Here is a 23,375-nt window from a genome sequence, read left to right on the forward strand (position 1 = left end):
CTTATTTCACTTAGTGTGATAGTCTCCAATTCCATCTGTTTACCAGCAAATAACATAATTTCATTCTTCTTTTTGGCTGAGTAATACTCTGTTGTGTATATACCATATTTTCTTATCCATTCACCTGTTGCAGGGCACCTAGGTTGGTTCTATAACTCAACTATTGTGAATTGTGCTGCTATAAACATTGATGTGGCTGCATTACTATAGTTTTGCTGATTTAGTTCTTTTAAATATTACTGAGGAGTGGTATGGCTGGGTCACATTGTGGTTCCATTGCTATTTTTTTGAGGAAATCAAAAAGTTACTGCTTTCCAGAATGGTTTCACTAATTTTTAATCTTACCAACAATGTTTGAGTGTACCCTTTTCCCCACATCCTTGCCAACACTTATTGTTATTTGTATTCTTAATACTTATTCTGACTGGAGTGAGATAAAATTTCTATACAGTTTTAATTTGCATTTCCCTAATTGTTAGAGATGTGGAACATTTTTTTATATAATTGTTGACCATTTGTATTTTTTCTTTTGAGAAGTGTCTCTTTAGTTCTTTTGCCCATTTATTTATTGATAAGCAAGAAGTTTTGGTATACAGGTATATTTATGATTATACATATGTGAAATATAATCATATATATTGCACATATGATTATATGACAATGCATTTCCATTCATGTTTATGCATTAATATTATATAAACTTATGTAACTGCTAAATGGGATTATGTGTTATATTTATTAATTAGCATATACATATACTAGGTAATTGAGTGTTATAGGTTAAAATTTGTATAAATCTGTGTGCTATTTGCATATTATATGATTTGAGTTCCTACAATAAATCATATCAGCAATTTTCTTGAGTTCTTTGTATATTCTGGATATTAATGTCCTATCTTAGGAACAGGTTGCAAAGATCTCCCATTCTGTAGGCTTTCTTCACACTCTGGTTTCCTTTACTGTGCAAAAGCTTTTTAAATTGATGCCACCCACTTATTGATTTTTTATTTTGTTTCTTGCATATTAAGGGTCTTGTTAAGGAAGTTGGTTCCTGTGCTAACATAGTAAAATGTTGGGCCTACATTTTCTTGTAGCTGGTGCAGGGGTTCTGTTCTAATCTTCAGGTCTTTGATCCACTTTCAGTTGACTTTTGTGCAGGGTGAGAGAGAGGGGTCAAGTTTCATTCTTCTACATATGAATATCCAGTTTCCCCAGCATCATTTGTTAGAAAGGCTCTTTTCTCCAACATATGTTTTTGGCATATTTGTCTATTAACTATTTATGTGAGTTGGTCTTTGTGTCTTCTATTCCATTGGTTTTCATGTCTGATTGTGTAGCAACCATGATATTTTTGTTACTATAACTCTGTAGTATAATTTGAGATCTGGTATTGTGATACCTCCAGCATCTCTCTTTTTGCTCAGAGTTGTTTTGGCTATTCTAGTTTTTTTATTTTTCCAAATGAATTTATAACTACTTTTTACAGTTATATGAAGAATATCATTGGTATTTTGATACGGATTGCATTAAATCTGTATAATGCTTTTGGTAGTATGGCCATTTAGACAATATTAATTCTGCCTATTTAAGAACATAGGAGATCTTTCCATCTTCTAAAGTCTTCCTCAATTTCTTTCTTCATTGTTCTGTAGTTTACCTTGTAGAGGTCTTTCACCTCCTTTGTTAGGTTAGTTCCTAAGTGTTTTATTTTATTTTTTAGGTTATTGTGAATGGGATAATTTTCCTAATTTCTTGTTCAAATTCGTTATTGGAGTATAGGAAAGCAATTGATTTATGCATCAATTCTTGTATCCTGGTACTTCACTAAGTTTACTAGCTCTAGAAATCTTCTGGTGGAGTTTTTGGGGTCTCTTAAACATAAGATCATGCCATTAGGAAACAGATATATTTGACCTCTTCTTTTCTTTTTCCTATCCCTTTAATTTCCTTCTCTTGCCTGATTGCTTTGGCTAGAGTCTCAGGGATTATGTTGAATAGGAGTGGTGAAAGTTGGCATCGTTGTCTTGTTCCTGTTTTTAGAAAAAATATTCTCAGTTTTTTCCAATTCAGTATGATATTGGCCTTGGATTTGTCATATATAGCCTTTACAATGTTGAGATAAGTTTCTTCTATTCATAGTTTCTCTGGTGTTTTAAACATGAACGGGTGCTGGACTTTGTCCAGTGTTTTCTATTAAGATAATCTATGTGATTCTTGTCCTTAAGTCTATTTATGTCGTGAATTGCATTTATTGATTTTCATATGTTGAACCAACCTTGTATCCCGAGATGAAACCCACTTGATGATGGAAGTGTGTTTTTGTATGTGGTGTGTATATATATACATATTGGTGTGTGTGTGTGTGTGTGTGTGTATTTTTTTTTTTTTTTTTTTGGTGTGTGGGGGAGCATTGGGAATTGAACCCAGAGGCACTTTATCACTGAGCCACATTCCTAGCCCTTTTCATTTTTTATTTTGAGACAGGGTTTCACTTAGTTTCTTAGGGTCTGAATTGCTGAGGCTGGCTTGGAATTTGCAGTCCTCCTGTCTCAGCCTCCTGAGTCGTTGGAATTACATTGGAATGCCATTGTGCCTGACTGCCATTATTTTAATAAGATTTTTGGCATCTATGTTCATTGAAGGTATTGATTTACCTTTAACTTTTGCATTATGTGTTTTTTTGCTAAACACTTGGTTTGGTACCATGTATATAAAACCACCTATTCACCTATCCAAAGATTAAATTTCATCTAGTTAGCTTGGTATATTTGTAATTTCTATTTTTCCATTAAAATTTTAAATCCATATACCTTATTTTAGAATATAATTCAAATAAGGACATATTTTTTCTGAAATAACAAATCACCTAATATAATTTTTATTGATTGATCATTCATTTTTTTCCTCTCTAATTTGAAAACTTTAATATACCAAACATTTTATATGTATATGTGTATATCTGCCTAAGAATAACTTCCCCAAGAGTAACATATAATTCCTGAAATTTTTAACTAAACCACTCTATTACTTTACTGTTTTTACAAAAACACTTAAGAAGACTTAAACTTCTGTATTAAAATCTTCTTTTTTTTTTTTTTTGGAGGGTGAGAGGGACCAGTGATTGAACTCAGGGGCACTTAGCCACTGAGTCACATCCCCAGCCCTTTTTGTATTCTATTTAGAGACAGGGTCTTACTGAGTTGCTTAGGGCCTTGCTAAGTTGCTGAGGCTGGCTTTGAACTCGTGATCCTCCTGCCTAAGCCTCAAGCCACTGGGATTACAGGTGTGCACTACCTGTGTTAAAATCTTATCCAGTTCATACATTTTTTTCCTAATTCCTGGGAATTGAAAACTCAGAATATTTCCCTCATCATAGCATTTTATTGTTGATTAAAGATTTTTTTTTTTGTTTTGTCAGCTCACAACCTGGCCGGAATAAAAGCAAACAGTGGCAAATAGAGATCAAATGTGATTCTGAAGAATGCAGAATTGTTTCTTAGAAAAGAAATTTTAACTTACTTGTTTCATGGCAGGAATGAGACATTAGTAAATGCTGGAAATTGAGGCAGTATTTGAACGTTGAACAAATATTTAGAATGTTCTTAACTTAGCATTTCAGAAATTGTTTTATATTTATTGATTTTAAAATGGATGAAATTGTCAGTGAGTAAATTAATTATTAATTCCATCATAGATATAGTTAGAGTTTCAAAAGTAATCACCAGAGAAGTTATAAGGTCCCCTCCCATCTGGGGACACTTTGTCGCCTCTGCTATTGTAGGGCTGAGGCCACACATCTGATGAAGGCTCACTTTCACTATGAGTTGATCCAGAAATGAAAGGTATATTATGGTGCTATAGGTCATGTGTGAAGTATGTGCTCTACTTACTCTGTGAACAAAATGATGAGGAGATTTTGCAGAGAAAATAGTTCCCAGGATTGACACAAAGCTGGCTAGCAGGTTAAAGACTTGAATTTTAGATTTTGCAATTAAATAATGACCTTAAATGGTATTATCTAATTATTCCTTATTCTTCTTTCCAGATTCTTTTTGCACTTAATGTGTGTTCTCCCAAAAGTGTCTGTAAAACATTATTGCCTCTGGTGCTCTAGAAGAAATTTTAGGGGTCCATAGTTAAATGAGTTAAAGAAATGCTATGAACTAGACCCATCTTTAAGAAATACAATGTGTAGTTGAATATTAAATGCTCTAAAAAGTCTTACTGGAAAGAAACCCTTAAGTCTTTTAGACCCGTTTCTTGACTTCTATAGGAACTGTGTTCACATTGGGAACCTCTCTGAGCTGCTGCCCAAGGTTACTAAGCATCTATAATTCTAGTTCTAGTAAAAAGTTTTATCATATGTAATAGGTTATTTTGTCCGTGGTACTTTAATTTGCAATAACAATGTGGAATTTTCTTCAAAACAACCCCACTCAAACCCCCCACCTTAATTGTACAGGATCCTACTATTCATGGATTTTTAAGTGTGACAACAATGAATATTAAGACTTTGCTTTGGAATTATTGGTAGAAAGAAAGCAGGGTCAGGAGTTTTCCTACTTTTCAGGAGTTCTTTTCAATATCTCAGTCCTTCCAGAATGTTTTTACAAGGTGCAATTTGTTTTTAGGTGCTCTTTGCATCCAACATAGGATTTCTTTTGTTTAATATAATTTTAGCTATTGTTGGCTCAAATATCTTTAATAGGTCCCTAGAGAGCTTTTATATTTATTGTTTATAAAATAAATTTTGGCTTTATAATAAGAAAGTTCCAAGGAAAGTCAAGGTGTTTTCATCTTACTTGTAGGATGGGTGCTGCAGACAATATATATAAAGGACGGAGTACATTTATGGAAGAACTGACAGACACAGCAGAAATAATCAGAAAAGCAACATCACAGTCTTTGGTTATCTTGGATGAATTGGGAAGAGGGACGAGCACCCATGATGGAATTGCCATCGCTTATTCCACCCTTGAGTATTTTATTAGAGATGTAAGTATCCTACATACTTTTTTAAATTAATTTTTTGTTAATATTGTTTTTACTTGATAAGTTATAATAGTGTACATTTATAGGATACATTATAATATATTTTGATATATAAACAATGTGGAATAATTAAGTCAAGCTAATTAACATATCCATTACCTAACTTTTTTGTGGTGAGATATTTGAAATTAGTTTCAAAATCTTAGTTATTTTGAAATATATAATAGGTTATTATTGATTATAGTCATAATACCTTCATGCATACCTTTTTTTATATAGATGCTACATACTATACAAAATTATTTTCTTGACCTCCATCTCCAAATACACAAAATTACCATTGTTATAATTTATCTATCCCTGTGACTGATCATTCAAATGCTTTACTCTGTACTTAGACTGGCCCTAAGTAAATTTCATAGTTTCCATGAGTCTTTCTTCCTTTTGCTACACCTGGTTCTAGGAGAAAGGCCTCTCTGGCAATATTCCCACCCATAAACTGTATCTATCTATATCTATATATCTATATCTATATCTATATCTATATCTAGATTTTATATATATATATAATCTATATATATATATAGATTATATAGATATATATATATATTATATATATAGATATATATATCTATATATCTAGATATAGATATATATATCTATATATCTAGATATAGATATATATATCTAGATATCTAGATATAGATATATAGATATAGATATATAGATATATAGCTGGATCAATACTTTTATTTTATTTATTTTTATGTGGTGCTGAGGATTGAACCCAGTGCCTCTCATGTGCTGGGTGAGCACTCTACAGCTGAGCCACAACCCAGCCCCATAACTCTATCTTATTATTGTTGGCAAACTAAATCAAGAGTAGGGATCACTCACCTAAGCCATTTCCTTGAGGAAAGACAAAAAGACAGTGCCTACCCTGTGAAATGTTTTTCACTGATGTCCTAGATCTTAGTGTAACACCTTTGGTCTCATCTCTGTCTCTCTCTTGTTCAGTAACATCCCTCCTTCAATGCATACTTCTTTATTCAGAGTGCATTTCTAAGCACCTCAGTGTGATACTCTGTGTTCAACTCTCTACCCCTGTCATCTCTCCCTTTTTCATTACTCTTTGTTCATTTTTTTTTATTAGTTACACATGACAGTACAATGATCTTGACAATCTTTGTTCATTTTGATCTCTTTTTCTCTCTTCCTCCTAGCATCTGCTTCTTCTGCAGCCTCATGTCTTCTTCAGCCTTTCTGTTTCTGTTTTACCTTATATTTTCTTATTCTTTTGTCTCCATCTTTCCTTTATTTTCATCTTTCCTCTCTTCATTGAATAGCTAATAAAAGCATATTTTCAAACTAAAATTCCTTTCTTTTTTAACCTTTTGTGGCTCTCGGTTTTTGGTTTGTTTTTAAAGTCTAATTTTCCTTTATCCCCCCCCCCCCCCCCCCCCCCCCACAGAAGATAGCTTTCCTTTGGTCCTTAAGGACTCCATTCTTTACACTGCTCTGTGAGGGTCATGGGGCAGCATCTGTGGTCTTAGTTGGGCTGGGTTATTTGGCTTCACAGGACTGATTTCCTTGTTACCTTGCTGTGAATGGCACAAGTGATACAATAATGTACAGTCATTGGCCACATACATAGTAACCTTTCAGTCAGCCAGCTACCAAACAGATTACAATGATCCTGTAAAATTATATTGTCCATGACATCTTTGCCATCTTAGTTTGTGTATGTATACTTGATGATATTCACAGACTGGACAGATTACCTCATGATAGGTTTCTCAGAACATATTCTCTTCATTAAGCAACATATGACTGGAGTGTCACACACAGCTTGGGAAGCTCCTCAATGTCATAGATACTCACCATGGAAATATCCTTGATGGCTATAACCTCTACTGTGTATCACATAAATGGACTTAGTGGTTTTATCCTTGGGCATGCTCCCAGTGATTGCCATTTGTGCAGCAAACAACTGCACATGGCCACAGTCCTTTGGCATGAGTGTTGTTCCTTCTTTTACATGTCATCCTAGAAGTGAAGACCCAAGAGAGACCCAGATTTTGTTTAAACATTTATTTAGATTATATAGATAATGATGGCATGTTTTGTCCATAATAAATACTTTTTATTATTCTTTTTTTTAAAAAAAAATTCTTACTTATTTGAAAAACTACCTTAATCATTATGGAAACTACATATAATGGAAATTTGGGTAAACTCCTGTCAGTGCCACCCAATCCACATTTTAAACGTTGATTTAAGAATCTTTAGGAATAAATTATGACAGAACTGAACTTGGTACCCTAGAGTTGGATTTCATAGTTTCTGCTAGATAATACTGTTAGTTAGTATGACTGTGTAATAAATTATGACCTCAAACTTAATGTTGTAAAAGGATTCTCCAGAAACAGGAGATTTAACCTTTAAAAAAAAAAAAAAGATATTATTTCTTAGAGAAGTTTTAGTTTCACAAGAAAATTGAAAGGAGATTGACAGAGAGATTTCACAGGTACCCCTGTCCCCACCCTTTCACAACCTCTACTATTATCAATATCCCACCAGAGCAATCTATTTGTTACAATTGATTAACATGTCAGTATCACCTAAAGACCACAGTTTACGTTATGGGTTTGGTCAAATGGGTAATGACATATATTCACCATTTTAGTATCAGAGTATTTTCACTGCCCTAAAAATCCTGTTTTTGCCTTTTCATTTCTCTTCCTGGAAACCCAGTAAACCATTAATTATTTTACTGTATCTGTACTTTTGCCTTTTCAGAATGTCATGTAGCTGGAATCAGACAGTATGTAACTTTTGTAGACTGGCTTCTTTCACTTAGTAATATGCATTTAAGTTTCCTCCACATCTTTTCTTTTCTTGATGCCAACTACTATTCCATTGTCAGGGTTTATTAAAGTTTATTTATCCATTCATCTACTGTTGTATATCTCAATTGCTTATAGTTTTTGGCAATTATGGATAAGAGACTGTAAACATTTGTGTGCATATTTTTGTGTAGACATGTTTTCAACTCCTTTGAGTAAATACCAAGGAGCATGATTGCTGGATCCTATGGTGAGAGTATGTTTAGTTCTGTAGGAAACTGTTAATTTGTCTTCCAAGGAGTCTATACCATTTTTTGTTCCCATTAGCAAAAAATTAGCATTCCTATTGTTCTGCATCCTGGGCAGCATTTGGTATTGTCAGTGTTCTTAATTTGGGCCATTCTTAGAACATTTAGTGGTATTCCATTGTTTTAATTGATACTATTTAATTTGCATTAGTACAAATTAAAACAGGTGGACTATTTTTTTTCTGTGCATATTTGCCATCTGTATATATTCTTTAGTGAGATATCTTTTAAGGTTTTTGGCCCATATTTTATCCAGATTTTTTGTTTTCATGTTGTTGAAACATCATGAAAATTGTTTAAGGATGACAGGTCTTTTATCAGTTGTGTCGTTTGCAAGTATTTTCTCCTAGTCTGCCATGTCTTCTCGTTGTCTTTTGCAGAGCAGAATATTTTAATTTTAATGAAGTCTAGCTTTTCAATTCTTTCCTTCATGAATCATGCTTTGCTGTTTTATCTAAAAAATTATTGCTAAACCCAATCTAGACTTTTTCTGCTATGTTATCTTCTAGGAGTGTTTATTGTTCTGTGTTTGACATGTAGGTCTGTGATTGATTTTGAGTTAATTTTTGTGTAATATCTGTGTCTTGGTTCATCTTTTGCATGTAGATATCCAGTTATTCCAGCATCGTTTGTTGAAAGGAATATCGTTGTTTCATTGTGTTGGTTTTACCACTTTCTCAAAGATCAGTTGGCTCTATCCATGAGGGTCGATTTCTAGACTATTAATGTTTTATTGGCCAATTTGTCTAATTTTTTCACCTTTGCAACAAAGATGTTGTTGTTGTTTTAACTTTATTTTATTTACTTATTTTTATGCAATACTAAAGATCAACCCAATGCCTCACGTATGCTAGGCAAGTGCTCTACTATTGAGTTTCAACCCCAGCCCTACTACAATGTTTGGATTACTGTAACTTTATAGTAAATCTCAAAGTTGAATGGCATCAGTCCTTCAACTTTGTTCTTTAATACTGGGTTTTTCAGGTTCTTTTGCCTCTCCATGTATACTTTAGAAATAATTTGCTGATATCCACAAAATATCTTATCTGAATTTGTTTGCTATTGCATTAAATCTTTATCAAGTTGTGAAGAACTGACATCTTGACAGTTTTGAGTCTTCCTACCAATGTGATTTATCTTCTATTTATCTAGCTTTTTTTTTATTTCATTGGAGTTAAATAGTTCTGACATGTAAATCTAGTACATATTTTGTTAGATTTTTTACCCAAGTATTTAATTTTGGGAGTACTAATGTAAATGGTATTATATTTTTTGTTTTAAAAATTTACTTCTTCATTGCTGATATGTAGGAAAGCAGTTGACTTTTTGTATATAAACTTATATACTGCCACTTTGCTATAATTACTTATTAGTGTTAATGTTATAAAAGACAAAAAAGGATGGAAAAGAGCATTATTGGGACATTCAGGGGAAAATATGGACTAAATGTCTTATAATAGTAAGCTTCTTGAGTGTAATAATTTTATTCTGGTTATATATTAAACTGTTTTTGTTCTTAGAAGATAAATGTAAGTTTTTAGGGATCATGTCTGCAACTAATTCTCAATGGTTCAGGAAGAAGTGTGTATATGTCTCTAGGGAGAAAGGAAGGAAGGGAATATGACAAACTATTAACAATTAGTTGTTTAGATAAAGACTATATTGTATTTTCTTGCAATTTTTATGAAGATTTGAATTTTTCCAAAAATATTGAAGAAAAGCTTTAATTAAAGTAAAATTTAAAAATAAAATAACACTTACTATGTATCTTATTGCTCTAGGTGAAATCCTTAACCCTGTTTGTCACCCATTATCCACCAGTTTGTGAACTAGAAAAAAGTTATGCACAACAGGTGGGGAATTACCACATGGGATTCTTGGTCAGTGAGGACGAAAGCCAACAGGATCCAGGTATGAGATAATCCTGCAGTAGGTATAATACTGGTTTTCATGTTTGATAACTCAGATTTTATAGGAATATGAACTTACTGCTTATTAATAATGAAAGTTATGAATGTCAGTTATAAATAGCATTTGTCCAAATTCATTTCCTCTGAGCTTTGGGTCAAGCAAAGTATGTATTTATTTATTTGTTATCTTTGATTTCTTTTCTGATCCTCCTCATGAAGTGGCAACTCTTTTTCCAGATGTAATGGTTAAAGATGAAGGTGACATTAAGGTTCCTCTTTGTTCCTTACATTCTTACATGATTCTTACCATCCCGGGAAAGATGCCTTGATAGTCGAGTTCAGAATATTATTAGTCGCCTTCAAAAATAACTAGTATTTTCCTCAAACTATTATTTAACATTAATTACTAAGGACTATATCCTATACTGGATATGTATTTTATTTTTTTATAAGGAAACTGAATCTCATTCAGGTAAAGTAGCTTGTTCATGTCAGCCATATAGGTAAGAGCTAAACAGCCTAGAATCCATGTTTTTTACTTCCAGGTCCTCTTTACTTTCACTCTGCTAGCTCTCCAGCAGGGGATCTACAGTATTTTTTCTGGACTTTGCAGTTATTGCTACTGTCTCAGAAATGAGACATTTTATGAAAAAGAACACCATTAGCTAGTAGAAATAAATTCAAGTTCCTTAAGTAATCTAGTAGGCTTTAACATATGTATATTTTTTCCTATCTAGTAGTAGTTTTTTTAAGCTGTCAGCCTGTGGTGCTTTGCAAAATTGGGGAACTATAATGGATTTTCCATTATCCAAGATACTCCAAAGTCCAAATTTTATTTTGGAAAAGTAATAAGAACAAACCTGAAAAAGAAATCAGGCAACTGGCCCAAATGAAACAAAGTACTGGACCTAAGATAAATTTAATGTTAGACAATTCCTGCCTTTTACCACCAGGCAGACTTGAAAAAACACATCATAAATTCTCTCATGGAAGTAGTTTCAAATCTATTAATCTGCATCCAATATGACAGAAGAAGACTTATAAGCTAAAACCCATGAGACAAATAAAATAAAGTTCACCAGCAGGGAAGAAGCAAAATCAGTGCCACTAAGCATTTGATGTGAACTGACTGCTAACCTAGAGCATTATCCCTTCCCCTTAAGTGTTCTGGCATTTTATTTTATTGATTTAAAAGTTTATCCATGAGCATAATTCTTAAAATGAAATGATAGTAAAGGCTTCTGCTAACAAGTTTCTGTCCCTTCACTCCATGGCCCCCCCAACCCAAGTCCAAGGCCTTTGAACTCATTCTTCCATTTCTGTCATATTTCTAAGTAATTTGCATGTTTTCTATCCCTTGATCCATCAGCTTGACACATAATTGATGGAACTCTCATTGTGTTAGTTGGGACTAAGCCTTCCCTTCCTCTGATCCCCTCCAATATAGTCGTTCCACATTTTTTCTATTTCATTCATGTATGTTGTTTTAACTGTTATTGCAGAAGAAATATTGTCTACTGCTGAGCCAAGTATGGAAGAAAAGTACATTTTCTTTCTTTTAAAGGCTTCTATTTTCTTAAAGATAAGAATTGCTTCATTTCTATTTATGTGTTTTGTTGTTTTCTTTGAGTCTGTAGCTGAGTCTTCTTCTACTCTCCAATAGCTTTGTAAAATGTCTCTCTACACATTTTCCCACATAATTGAATCTATTTTTCCTGCTGGAGTGCTTTGTCCTCCTATTCATTTGAACAAGTTGCTTTCTGGGCCTGCCGCACAGCTATTGTCCTAAGGCTGCCTTTGTCCTGGGAGTTCTCTAACCCTCCCTTCTGTGCATTTGATTGCAAGGAACAACACAGTGGACTCATAGTGGCTCAAACAAAAGATGATACTCTATGTAATCTCACATTACAGGATCCTCTGAGGAACATAGGACCTCCCCATTCCTCCTCTTTGCAGTTCTCTAGGCTGTCTTCTTTGCCTGGCTGATTCCATCATCAGACTAGTGGCAAGATTGCTGCAACTCTTTTAGGCATCTCATCCAAAATTGACCATGTCCACCAAAGGAAAAGGAGCTACCATTTCTTCTATTTTATCTTATTATTTTATTTTTTAATTGTTAAATTTTACTTAATTTTAATTTAGTTGTATTTATTTGATATGCTAGGAATTAAGCCCAGGGCCTTTTGCTTGCTAATCACCCACTCTGCCACTGAGTTACACCAGCAGCCCCTCCTATGACTCTTTCTTAGAAATGAGGGAACTTTTTCTGAGTTTGCCTTTTATTGTCTCATAATTGTCCCATCCCATTTCAGAATTGAATCACATCTTCATTGTCGGTTTTTTTTGTTTTTGTTTTTTTGTTTTTTTGTGTGCTGGAGATTAAACCCAGGGACCCTGTACCATTGAGCTACACCCGTAGGCCTTTTTATTTTTTGTTTTGAGGCAGAGTCTCCCTAAATAGCTGAGGCTGGAATTTACAATACTTCTTCCTCATCCTCCCTGAGTTGCTGGGATTATAGGCAAGTGCCACTGCACCATGATCCATCTTCATTCTTTTTTTTTAATTGGTTCTTCTTAGTTATTTTGATAGTAGAATCCACTTTAATAAAATTATATAAGCATAGGATATCTCTTATTCTAATTAGGACCCAATTCTTGTGGGTGAGCATGACAGTGGGTTTCATTTAGGTATTTTCATATATATAGGAAAATTATGGTAGATTTGTTTTACTGTCTTTTCTATTCTTTTGTTGTTGTTATTGTTTGTGTGTTTGTTTATTGCACAACTATTCAGGCAAAGCTTTAATTGAGGGCAAAAAAGAGAAAGGAAAAGGGAGCTTTATGACCAGGTGAAGGGAGCAGCTCTGAGTGAAAGAGAAGTCAAAGCTGCCCCTTATTTGAACCATCTAAGAGTTAGTTGTAGACATGATTATACCTCATTTCCAAACAAGTGTGCATCAATGCACATTACTTAATAACAAGAACATAACCACATTGAGCACTTGTAAATGAAAATACAAACTATTTTTTCTCTCTACTGTCACATTCAATACAGCACAAAATATTTCATTTCTTTTTTTTATATTTTTTTTAGTTGTAGATGGACATAATACCTTTATTTTATTTATTTTTATGTAGCATTAAGGAGGGAATCCAGTGCCTCACATGCGAGATGAACATTCTACCACTGAGCCACAACCCCAGCCCCTAATTTCTTTTTTTTAATTTGTTCTAATTAGTTGTACCTGACAGCAGAGTATCTTTTGGTTCATTGTACACAAATGGAGCACAACTTTTCATTTCTCTGGTAGTATATGATGTAGAGTTGCACCATATGTGCAGTCATACATGTACCTACGGTAATGATATCCATCTCATTTCATCATTTTTCCTACCCCCGTGTCCCCATCCCTCCCTCTGTTTTGCCCAGTCAGAGTTCCTCCATTTTTCCCATGGTGTCCGCTTCCCCCATTATGGATCAGCATCCACTTATCAGGGAGAACATTCAGCCTTTGGTTTTTTAGGATTGGCTTACTTCAATTAACATGATATTCTCTAACACCATCTATTACCTGCAAATGCCATCATTTTATTCTCTTTTAATGCTGAGTAATATTCCATTGTGTATATATAACACAGTTTCTTTATCAAATACATTTATATACATCAGTGATGAACCCTCTGGAAGAGAAATTAGGAAAACAACCCCATTCACAATAGCCTCAAAAAAAAAAAAAATCTGGAAATCAATTTAACAAAAGAGATGAAAGACCTATACAATGAAAACTACAAAACACTAAAGAAAGAAATTGAAGAAGATCTTAGAAGATGGAAATATATCCCATGTTTTTGGATAGGCAGACTTAATATTGTCATAATGGCCATACTACCAAAAACCTTATAGAGATTTAATGCAATTCCAATTAGTATCCCAACAACATTCCTCATAGAAATAGAAAAAGCAATCATGAAATTCATTTAAAAAAATTAGAGATCCAGAATAGCCAAAGCAATCTTGAGCAAGCAGAATGAAGCAGGAGGCATCCACAATACCAGACTTAAACTATACTACAGAGCGATAGTAACAAAAACAACATGGTATTGGCACCAAAGTAGACCAGTGATACTGAATAGAAGACACAGAGACAACCCCACATAAATACAGTTATCCCATATTTGACAGAGGTGCCAAAAACATATGTTAGCGAAAAGATAGCCTCTTCAATAAATGGTGCTAGGGAAACTGGAAATCCATATATAGCAAACTGAAATTAAACCCCCATCTCTCACCTTGCACAAAACTCAGCTCAAAATGGATCAAGGACCTAGGAATTTGACCAGAGACCTGCGCCTAATAGAAGAGAAAGTAGACCCAAATTTTTATCATGTTAATTAGGTCCTTAACAAGACTCCTAAAGTGCAAGAAGTAAAATCAAGAATTAATAAATAGGATGAATTTAAACTAAAAAGCTTCTTCTCAGCAAAAGAAACAATCAACAACGTGAAGAGAGAGCCCACAGAGTAGGAGAACATCTTTACAACACGCACATGAGATAGAGCATTAATTTCCAGGATATATAAAGAACTTAAAAAACTCTACACCAAAAGAATAATTAACCCAATTGATAAATGGCTCAGGAGCTGAACTGACAATATCACAGAAGATATACAATCAATCAACAAATATATAAAAAAAGTTCAACTTCACTAGTAATTAGAGAAATGCAAATCAAAACTACTCTTAAGATTTCATCTCACACCAGTTAGAATGGCATTTATCAAGAATACAAGCAACAATAAGTGTTGGTGAGGATGTGGAGAAAAAGGTACACTCATACATTGCTGGTGGCACTGCAAATTGGTATAACCACTCTGTCTTTCCTATTGTTAAGCCAGTCCTTACAAGTGAGGATTGCAAGAATGACTTTGATTTGCCTAGATTAGTCAGGATCAACATTTGGAGCTGGATATGAGGACACTATCCCCTGAGTTAAATGGTCATGGAACTAATTCCTTATACTAATATCAGGGTTTTTATTTTTTTAGAGGTGGAATAGGTTTTAGGTAGGGCTTGCTGACATCAACCGAACAAGGTAAAATTTTTGAGACTTTGCATGAATGAAATGTCTTCATTGTATCTTCATATTTGACTTGTCATTGAGCTAGGGCTAGAACTTGAGGTTAAAAGTAATTTTCACTCAGAATTTTGAAGGTTGATGTATTGTTCCCTTCCAGTATTGCTCCTGGCTATATTTATGCTTCATCTGTTAGCCTGTTAGTCCTAATCTAATTCTTCTTCTAAGTTAGAGGTCCTTCCATAAGTCATCAGGAAAGTTTCCCAAAGTTTCTTTTAACTGGCTTCTAAGATGTTCCCTATTTCTGTTGATGTGGTAGATAAAGTAATGGACCAGCCATCAGGAAACCTGTGTTTTTGTCTATTGCAACCTATAAAATCTTAGACAAGTCAGCTAACTTTATCTATCTTTAAATTTTTGTGAATCTATCCTAAAAGTGTCTTCAGGAATTATATGATCATCAGCACACATCTTTTTAATAACTTTTAAGGAAGTTTGGCTTCAAAATAAATATTGCTATTTTCTAATAATAAGCAGAAACTTGAATTATTACATTCATTAATTCTAAAAAGAACCAAATGTGTTTTCAAAATATCCACTTTAGAAAAGGGCATAGCTCATCAGTAGAGTCCTCACCAAGAACTTTTGTTGTGAGGTTATAAAGAAATGAGTTGTTTTTATTTATCTTCTCTCCTCCCTGGTTCCCTCTGCCTCTATGTCTCCATCCTACACACACACCTCCACTCAAGGAGAATAAAGGAGTCTTGAGGCAAAACATAATGAAAAGAGGTCCCCGAGGTGATTAAAAATGGCCACATTCTTTACTTGGTGTGAGAACTACAGTAGTTAATACTATGGTGGAGACCAGCATATGATGACAAGATTTAGTTTGTGCTGAGGTATGTGAAGGAAGGCATTAGGACAGTATAATACATTATATAATTTAGCTGTGGTTTATAGCTATTATATAACATGCCTGTGTGTATGTGTGTGTGTGTATGTGTGTGTCTAGAGATAGAATAGGTTTTCAGACTTTGTATAAATGAAAATGTCTCCATTATACCTTCATATTTGATTTATAATTCAACGAGGGCTACAACTTGAGATTGAAAGTCATTTTCATTCAGAATTTTGAAGGACTACACCAAAAAACATTTTGCTTTCTTTTGGTGGCCTGCTGCTGTTCACTTCACTATTTGTCTTGTGAGCATCAAAGCGAAACACAATCATCCAGGTTTGCGGACACTGGTTTCTGCATACATGTGTCTTCCCTAATCTGTCCCCACCCACTTCCTCACCTGTTCTTTGTGTTCCTTAAGTTTCATTTGAAGCAAATGTTATTTTTAGTGGTTTGTAATACACGTTGGAGTCTGTGGACTCCTGAGCACATCAGTATTCTTTTTAACTCCCACTTCTAGCAGCCACTCTTAGAAAGCTATTATTTGTCTGCTGCCGAGTTCTTGGAGGAGGATAAGGAAAATTCCATTGTATTTTTTCACTGTTGTGTTCAGTCTTTTTTTTTCCCCCTTTAGTGATGAAAAAATAAAAGCATACACATTTGACAAATAAGAAAAAGCTCTTGATAAGCTTATAATCGGTGCTAGGGTCACAAAATCATTATAAATTGGGTCCGTTTTGGACATTTTTGCCACACAGTACAGTTATACTGAATTTTATTTAAAAAGCTGCATAATCCTGTAGTGCATTAAGTTTAACAAAGGTTAAACTGTGTGCAGTTTTATCTTCATATTATTGTACTTCATTATATCCCAGTTCTTTAAAAGTTTTAAATTCATGCGTATGTATTTGTGTGACACACTGGGTTTCCTGGGAATCAGATTCTGAGGTTTGCATTCAGGAATTTTATTGGAGAATGTCCTCATGATCAACCCAGAGGGCAGGACTGAGAAGTATTGTGCAGGGTTGGGTCTTAGGCTTTAGAAAACTCAGCAGAGAGCTCGGAGGCTGGGTTGGTCCTTAGGAATTACTTCACCTTAGAGTTATAGGGCAAGGTCTTTATATACCCTTCATTAGTTAGGTTTATTAGTTTGAAATAATTTGAAAACAGTGTATAATAAATTATATAGTGGCTTAAAACAACAAAACACATTTATCATCTCTTCATTTTCATGGTTAGAATCCAGGGGCAATTTAACTGAGCACCTCTGAGGTCTTTCAGAAAGCTACATCAAGGTACAGCTCAGGACAGCAGTCACTGGAAGCCTTGATGAGATAAATGGCTTCCCAGCCCTCCTACAGCTTTTGGCAAGCTTCAGAATGCAGAATCTACTTGTAAGCTCACCCATATGGCTGCTGGTAGTCCCTCGCTGACTACTGATGAGAGTAGTTTGCATGTGAGCTTCTTCACAGAGCAACTTACAACGTAGTAGCTGGCTTTCCTCAAAGCAAGCAAGAAAGTAAGAGCGGCCAAGACAGAGGGCACAGTCTTGTGCAACCTAATTTCTACAGTGACATCCTATCACTTTTTATCATATTCTGTTTGTTAGAAGTGAGTCAGTAGGTTCAGCCCACACTCAAAGGGAGAGAATGACACAAGGGCATGAACACTAGAAGACAGGAATCTTTAGTGGCCATGTTAGAGGCTACATGCCTATCCCTATAGCAGCCAGTTATTGGATGCCCACTGCCCCAAGAAAGGAGTGTACCCTTAGTGAAGCAGCTCTCTTCAGCTGCAGTCATTCCCCTAAAGAGGCCCAAAGATAGGGTTGCAGGCTAACAATCTTCCTGGCTAATGATAGCTGGGGCATAAACTCTTCAGTCCTAAGTGGCATCTAGGTAGTACTCAACAGCCTCCACTTCAGTATGTATATCTCTTGGGCAATCAGAATATTTAATAAACCAGAACTTTTCAGTCTCATTATTTAGGCTATACAACATGTAATATTTCCTTATCTGATTTAAAAGGAGAAAGAAATTATGTTGTATCATGTATCAAAACCATTGTTTTTTGATATAGAAGTTCAATTAAAATCTTGCAACAAATAATTGTTAAAAATTGTTTTAAGTGAATAAAGATCTTAAATGCAAAAACATTTTTAAAAAAATTTTTTTAGTTTTAGTTGGACACAATACCTTTATTTTACTTATTTATTTTTATGTGGTGCTGAGGATAGAATTCAGTACCTTGCCCGTGCTAGGCAAGAGCTCTACTGCTGAGCCACAACCCCAGGGCCTTAAATGCAAAAACATTTTTAAAACTCTATTTACCATTTTTCTAGATATGTAAAATTGATTAAAGTACCTAGTAAATGGCTAGGATCAATAGATTCTTTTTCAGATTGTAAAATTTTTTTGTTTTGTTTGTTTTTTTGTTTTAATTAGTTACACATGAGAGTATAATGATCTTGACGTATCATACATTTGAATCAGATGGGGTATAATTTCTCATTTTTCTGAGTGTATAGGTTGCAAATTTTAATAGAATAAAATTATAAGCACTTACATCTCTTCTTTTGTCCCCTAATATGTCAATTTTCTGGTGTGATTTTGATCACCTATTGTTTTGTTCTGGTTTGTTTTTTTCCCCTAGGTGAAGAAGAACAAGTGCCTGATTTTGTCACTTTTCTTTATCAAATAACCAGAGGAATTGCAGCAAGGAGTTATGGACTGAATGTGGCTAAACTAGCAGATGTTCCTGGAGAAATTTTAAAGAAAGCAGCTTATAAGTCAAAAGAACTTGAAGAATTAGTAAATGTGAAAAGGTCAGAATATTTGTGCTGCAGTTTTTGGTTTATAATGAAACCTTTCAAGTTGCCCAAAGAAAAGGATTATCCTGTAAAGTTAACATCAGATCTGCTTTTAAGCACATTTTCAAAGATTCTCAAATATTTAATTACAATGAAGTGAAAACAGTTCTTGGCAAATCTCAGGTGAATTCAGTCCATGTTTATCATTTTCAGTTTATCTTTATTGATCAATCAGTTCTTGATTAAGGTGCAACATTGTTTTTCAGTCATTTCCCTGAAGAATTAAGTTAACTCTATTTATGACAACGTATTAGCTGCTAAAAGCATTCAATTCTATACAGTTACTGAAAGAAACTTCAATATTTAAAACCACAGAGGACTTCTTTTATTCATAGATTTCATTCATATAGGCAATGATTACATTTAAAAATGAAGAATTTTGTCAGAATATGAATGAAAATAATAGTATTATGTGATCATGGACTCACCATGTATCCACATTTCACTTGTTTGGGGAATTGTTTATGACATATTTTTCATTGTAAGCTGGCTTCTGTCACCTTAAATGCTTATGTGAATGTTTTCTACCTTTTCACCCTTGATACCCAGCTAGTAGGTAGTCAGTATATAAGTTAATCTTAATATATACCTGTTTATACTTCAGAAGGGAAATGGTTCTAAGAAAATATCATATTAGTAAATAGCATCTTATAGCCTTTTGTATCCTAAATATAAATTGTAAAACAACATAAGCTCCCTGTTCCTGTACCTCTGCTTTGCCTGGAGAGTGTCATCTGCTGGGGACAGGACAATACTGCCCTGGTTGATAGCCACATGACCATGAGTGGACAAGATGGTTGATCAAATAGAAAGTCTTGGTTGGCCACCGGTGGTCCCTGTGTTACACTCCAAGCATATTAATTAATTCTGGAACTCTTTACCATATGTCAGTATTGACCTGTTATTATATGTAGTATTGGTTGAAAATTAAAGAACAGTTGCTAACTTCTGTTCTGAAGTGGAGTTGTGCAGTGCAATCAGCTTCTCTCTCCATTTCCCTCCCCTGGTTCTGCATACCTTGTAATGGTGTGATGGTTGTGTTGACCAAGTCCAGAATACTGTGAATGCTGCAAATGACACTTAGCCTCCTCTGTTGACACTCTCTCTAGATAATTTCCATAGTGCCAGATCAAAAGCAAAGTGGCATCATTGGTTTCAATCATTTTCTGTTACGAGGCAAATTAATGTAAAAGTTTTCCAGAGAGCATATTTTATCTATGAGAATTTAAAAATAAATTTAGCCTTTAATCATCTGCAAATTCTAAATCCTTTCTTGTCATCTTTGTTATTATTGGTTTTTTTTTTCCCTAAAGAAAGTTGTGCCACAAAGGTACATGTATAAGCTGGCAATATTTAGTTTATATTTGTTGCTTTCTACACAGCCTATAAAGCAAAAGCAAGAAAATTCACACATTGCTTATAAATATTTTCACTCTTCTGACTAGTGTGAGGCATTTATAAAGTTATCTTGATAAGATCAGAGAATTATTGAAAGAGGTTGCATTGAAATAAATCAGATAATTTATCTGGACACTATTTGTCTTGCCCTTTTGCTGAAATTTTGTGCCTTCCTGTGGATTTTTTACAGTAGTTAATATATATTGAATGGTTACTGTGTGCAGAGACAAGTGTGAACAGTCATTTGTAGCAGCCTGGACACTCACTCATTACTGTTCTTATTGCTTTATGTACATTAACTCACTTAAACCCTGTGACAACCTTATGAGTTGGGTAGTTTAGAGAAATGAGGCCAAGTGAGGGAAAGAATTGACCCAGGGTCACACACCTAATTGGAGATGGGGCAGTGATTGGAACTCAGGTTCTCCAGCTCCAGACACTGAATACTTAACTGGGTTGCTGTTCTGCAGGAAAAATTTAAGTCTCAGTAACGCTGACATTTTCCTCTTTCATTAGCCAGCTTTATTTTATTAAATCAATTCCACTTTTGGAACTCTCAGCAGGAGTGCTTTTGTTGTCAGGTACAGATAGGCACACACACACACACACACACACACATACACACAGTCCCCCTCTGGCAGAGTTAAGAGGGGAGAAAGTTGCACTGTCCCCTCTCTACAGGGAGGGATTGTAGAAGGTCACATGGAGGCAGTGGTGATCTGTAACTTCAGTTCCTTATTACAGCAGCAGCTCTGCAAGGTTGGTGCTGACACAGTTTCCTAACATGGAGCCTACTTGGTATTATAATGGCATAGGTTTTTCTTAGCTTTCCATGAGATGTATTGTCCCCGACAATTTCATTTCTAAATTAAGTATGTTGTTTTTTTTCTCCAGGAAAACACTAAAGTATTTTGCAAAATTATGGATGACCCATAATGCAAAAGACCTTCAACAGTGGACAGACGAGTTTGAAATGGAAGAAATACAGACTTCCTGATTGAAATGAAGACTACTTTTTGAACAAAAAAAGGAGAATTAAAAATAGAAACTGTACAAAATAACTTTCCAGTAACAGCCCGTCTTTGTGTGACATGTGAGCATAGAATCATGACCATGGCATATTCCTTGGGAAGCAGACTTCTTCCTCTTGTGAAGAAAGTGTTTTTCAGGTTTCTGACCTACTGCATCTTTAAAGGATAAACACTTTTGAATATTAAAGCTTCCGTATGAAAATTAGAAAATTCACTGAAGTTTCACATAAAGTCAGAATCTTCCAAATAAAGTCTACAGTAGTAGAACTGAATACATGAACATTTGGAGAGTGATACAAAATTTTAATTCATATTTCTACTTGTTTCATTTCAGATAATTGGCAACAGGGTAAATCTGGCAGAAATCTACCTTTCTTTTTGAACTAAAATAATTTTATAATGCCACCAGTTTATTCACCATGAACATAAGCAGTTTTGATAAGAAATAGAACTTCTAAGCTTTTAGAAACTAGTGCACAGAGTACAGAAAGAATAAGAACATATGAGATGTAAAGAGTTAAACATTGTAGTTAGTCTTAAGATTGTTGGATGAAATTATTTTGTCATTCATTCAAGTAATAAATGTTTAATGAGTACTTGCTGTAGATTATGGTATATCCTGTTGAATTCAGACATTGTTCAGTTGTCATTTTTTAGATTTAACTGTGAAACCACGGTTGCTGCTCATAACAAAGCAATATTTAGAACAGAACTTGCTTATGTTGCTTATTATTGTTCGGTCAACCGATATAACACTCATGTGAGCTCCTTAGTGTTGAACTGTATAGCTTTCTTGATTCACAGTAACACTCCCTCCCTGACAGATTAGGGTGACACATGCTCAACTATGTCCCTGGGTTTTTTTTTTTCAGCACTTACAATCTGGCTTCTCATATCCATGTGTTCTTTTGGTTTCTAAATATGTAATTCGTGTAAAGACTCTCCATACTATTTCCCACCCATTTATTATTCCTGCTCAGTTAAATTTCTTCCCCACACTTGATGAGCATACCTTTAACCTTTTCTAGATTGTTAATGACAGTGACCCTAACAGAGACCCCAGACTCAAGAGTCAATACCGTGTCTATAAGCTGACAAGAGTGTTTTTGTTGCCTCTTTTTAGTCACTCTCACTTTAACTCTCCAATTCCCAACCTTTTGGAATCAGGGAATGCTTTCCTTGGTTGATTCCACCCCTCCAGAAATACTAATGTGTAGTGAAATTATCAAAAATTTCTCAAACTAGAGTCAGGTTAAAATGTACTCTTCAAATTTTAAAAAGAACAAGATGATTTCAATACTTGATAGGACTGTGAATGTTTTACATTATTTCTAACAAGATTTGAAAGATACTGTTGTAACTTTACTGTCAGGCCAGAGAGAAAAAGAGTTGAATCCAGCCATGTCATGCGCATGCCAGAGGGACATGCAGGGACAATCAGTCGCTAGTAATGTCCAAGTGGACATTTGGGGACAACTCTGCCTCTGACTGGGCCAGGGTTCAGGTCAGCATCAGCATTCAAACAGACAGGGATACCAGGAGCAGTGGCAGTGCCCACTGTCTGGCAGCTGACAGGGTGAAACATTGCAGGTTTCACATGCTGGATTTTCCAGCATGAAGCAGGATATCAGCCTGCCAGCTCGAAGTAGATCAGGCCCTGCTCCACGCCAGTTACTGAAGATTACACTGAATCCCTGTCATAAAGACTACACACATGCCATGGAGATGCACAGGAAAGCTGCAGTCCATTGAGTCTGTGTTCAAGATACCTGACTTCAGAGCAGCAGTTCTAACATTGGCTATAACAAACATTCGTGGGAGTGGGGGTTGGAGTGTATTGCCAGGAGTCATATTCTCTCAGGCTCGGGTAGGAGCATTGAGCCTGGAAGCTAAGTGTCCTCAATACTTCAGACTGAGGCTGATGGCTAGTGTACAAAGGAAAGTAAATTGGAAATGATATATTCAGTGACTTGGCTCTTTTTAGCCACTAAATAACAAGTTAAAAACTGATCATTCTACAGTTACAACCATCAGATCCTCAAAAACCT

The 23,375-nt window shown here is 34.8% G+C and overlaps 1 protein-coding gene across 2 annotated transcripts in view; it reads left to right on the plus strand.

The window, feature by feature from the left end:
• Positions 1 to 21,923, plus strand: part of Msh3 (mutS homolog 3) — a 185,245-nt gene extending 163,322 nt beyond the window's left edge. For both annotated transcript variants that reach the window (XM_046427851.2, XM_058574355.1), the window contains exons 21-24: positions 4,809 to 4,995; positions 9,928 to 10,057; positions 18,682 to 18,853; positions 21,191 to 21,923. In XM_046427851.2, coding sequence (XP_046283807.2) covers positions 4,809 to 4,995; positions 9,928 to 10,057; positions 18,682 to 18,853; positions 21,191 to 21,293 — 592 coding nt within the window. In that variant the 3' untranslated portion in view covers positions 21,294 to 21,923. The remainder of the gene's footprint in view (positions 1 to 4,808; positions 4,996 to 9,927; positions 10,058 to 18,681; positions 18,854 to 21,190) is intronic.
• Positions 21,924 to 23,375: the final 1,452 nt, after the last annotated feature.

This window comes from Marmota monax, unplaced genomic scaffold, assembly GCF_021218885.2.
Source record: "Marmota monax isolate L192 unplaced genomic scaffold, Marmota_monax_Labrador192_F-V1.1 WCK01_AAM20220418_F8-fsc00018, whole genome shotgun sequence".
In the NCBI taxonomy this organism is placed as follows: Eukaryota; Metazoa; Chordata; class Mammalia; order Rodentia; family Sciuridae; genus Marmota; species Marmota monax.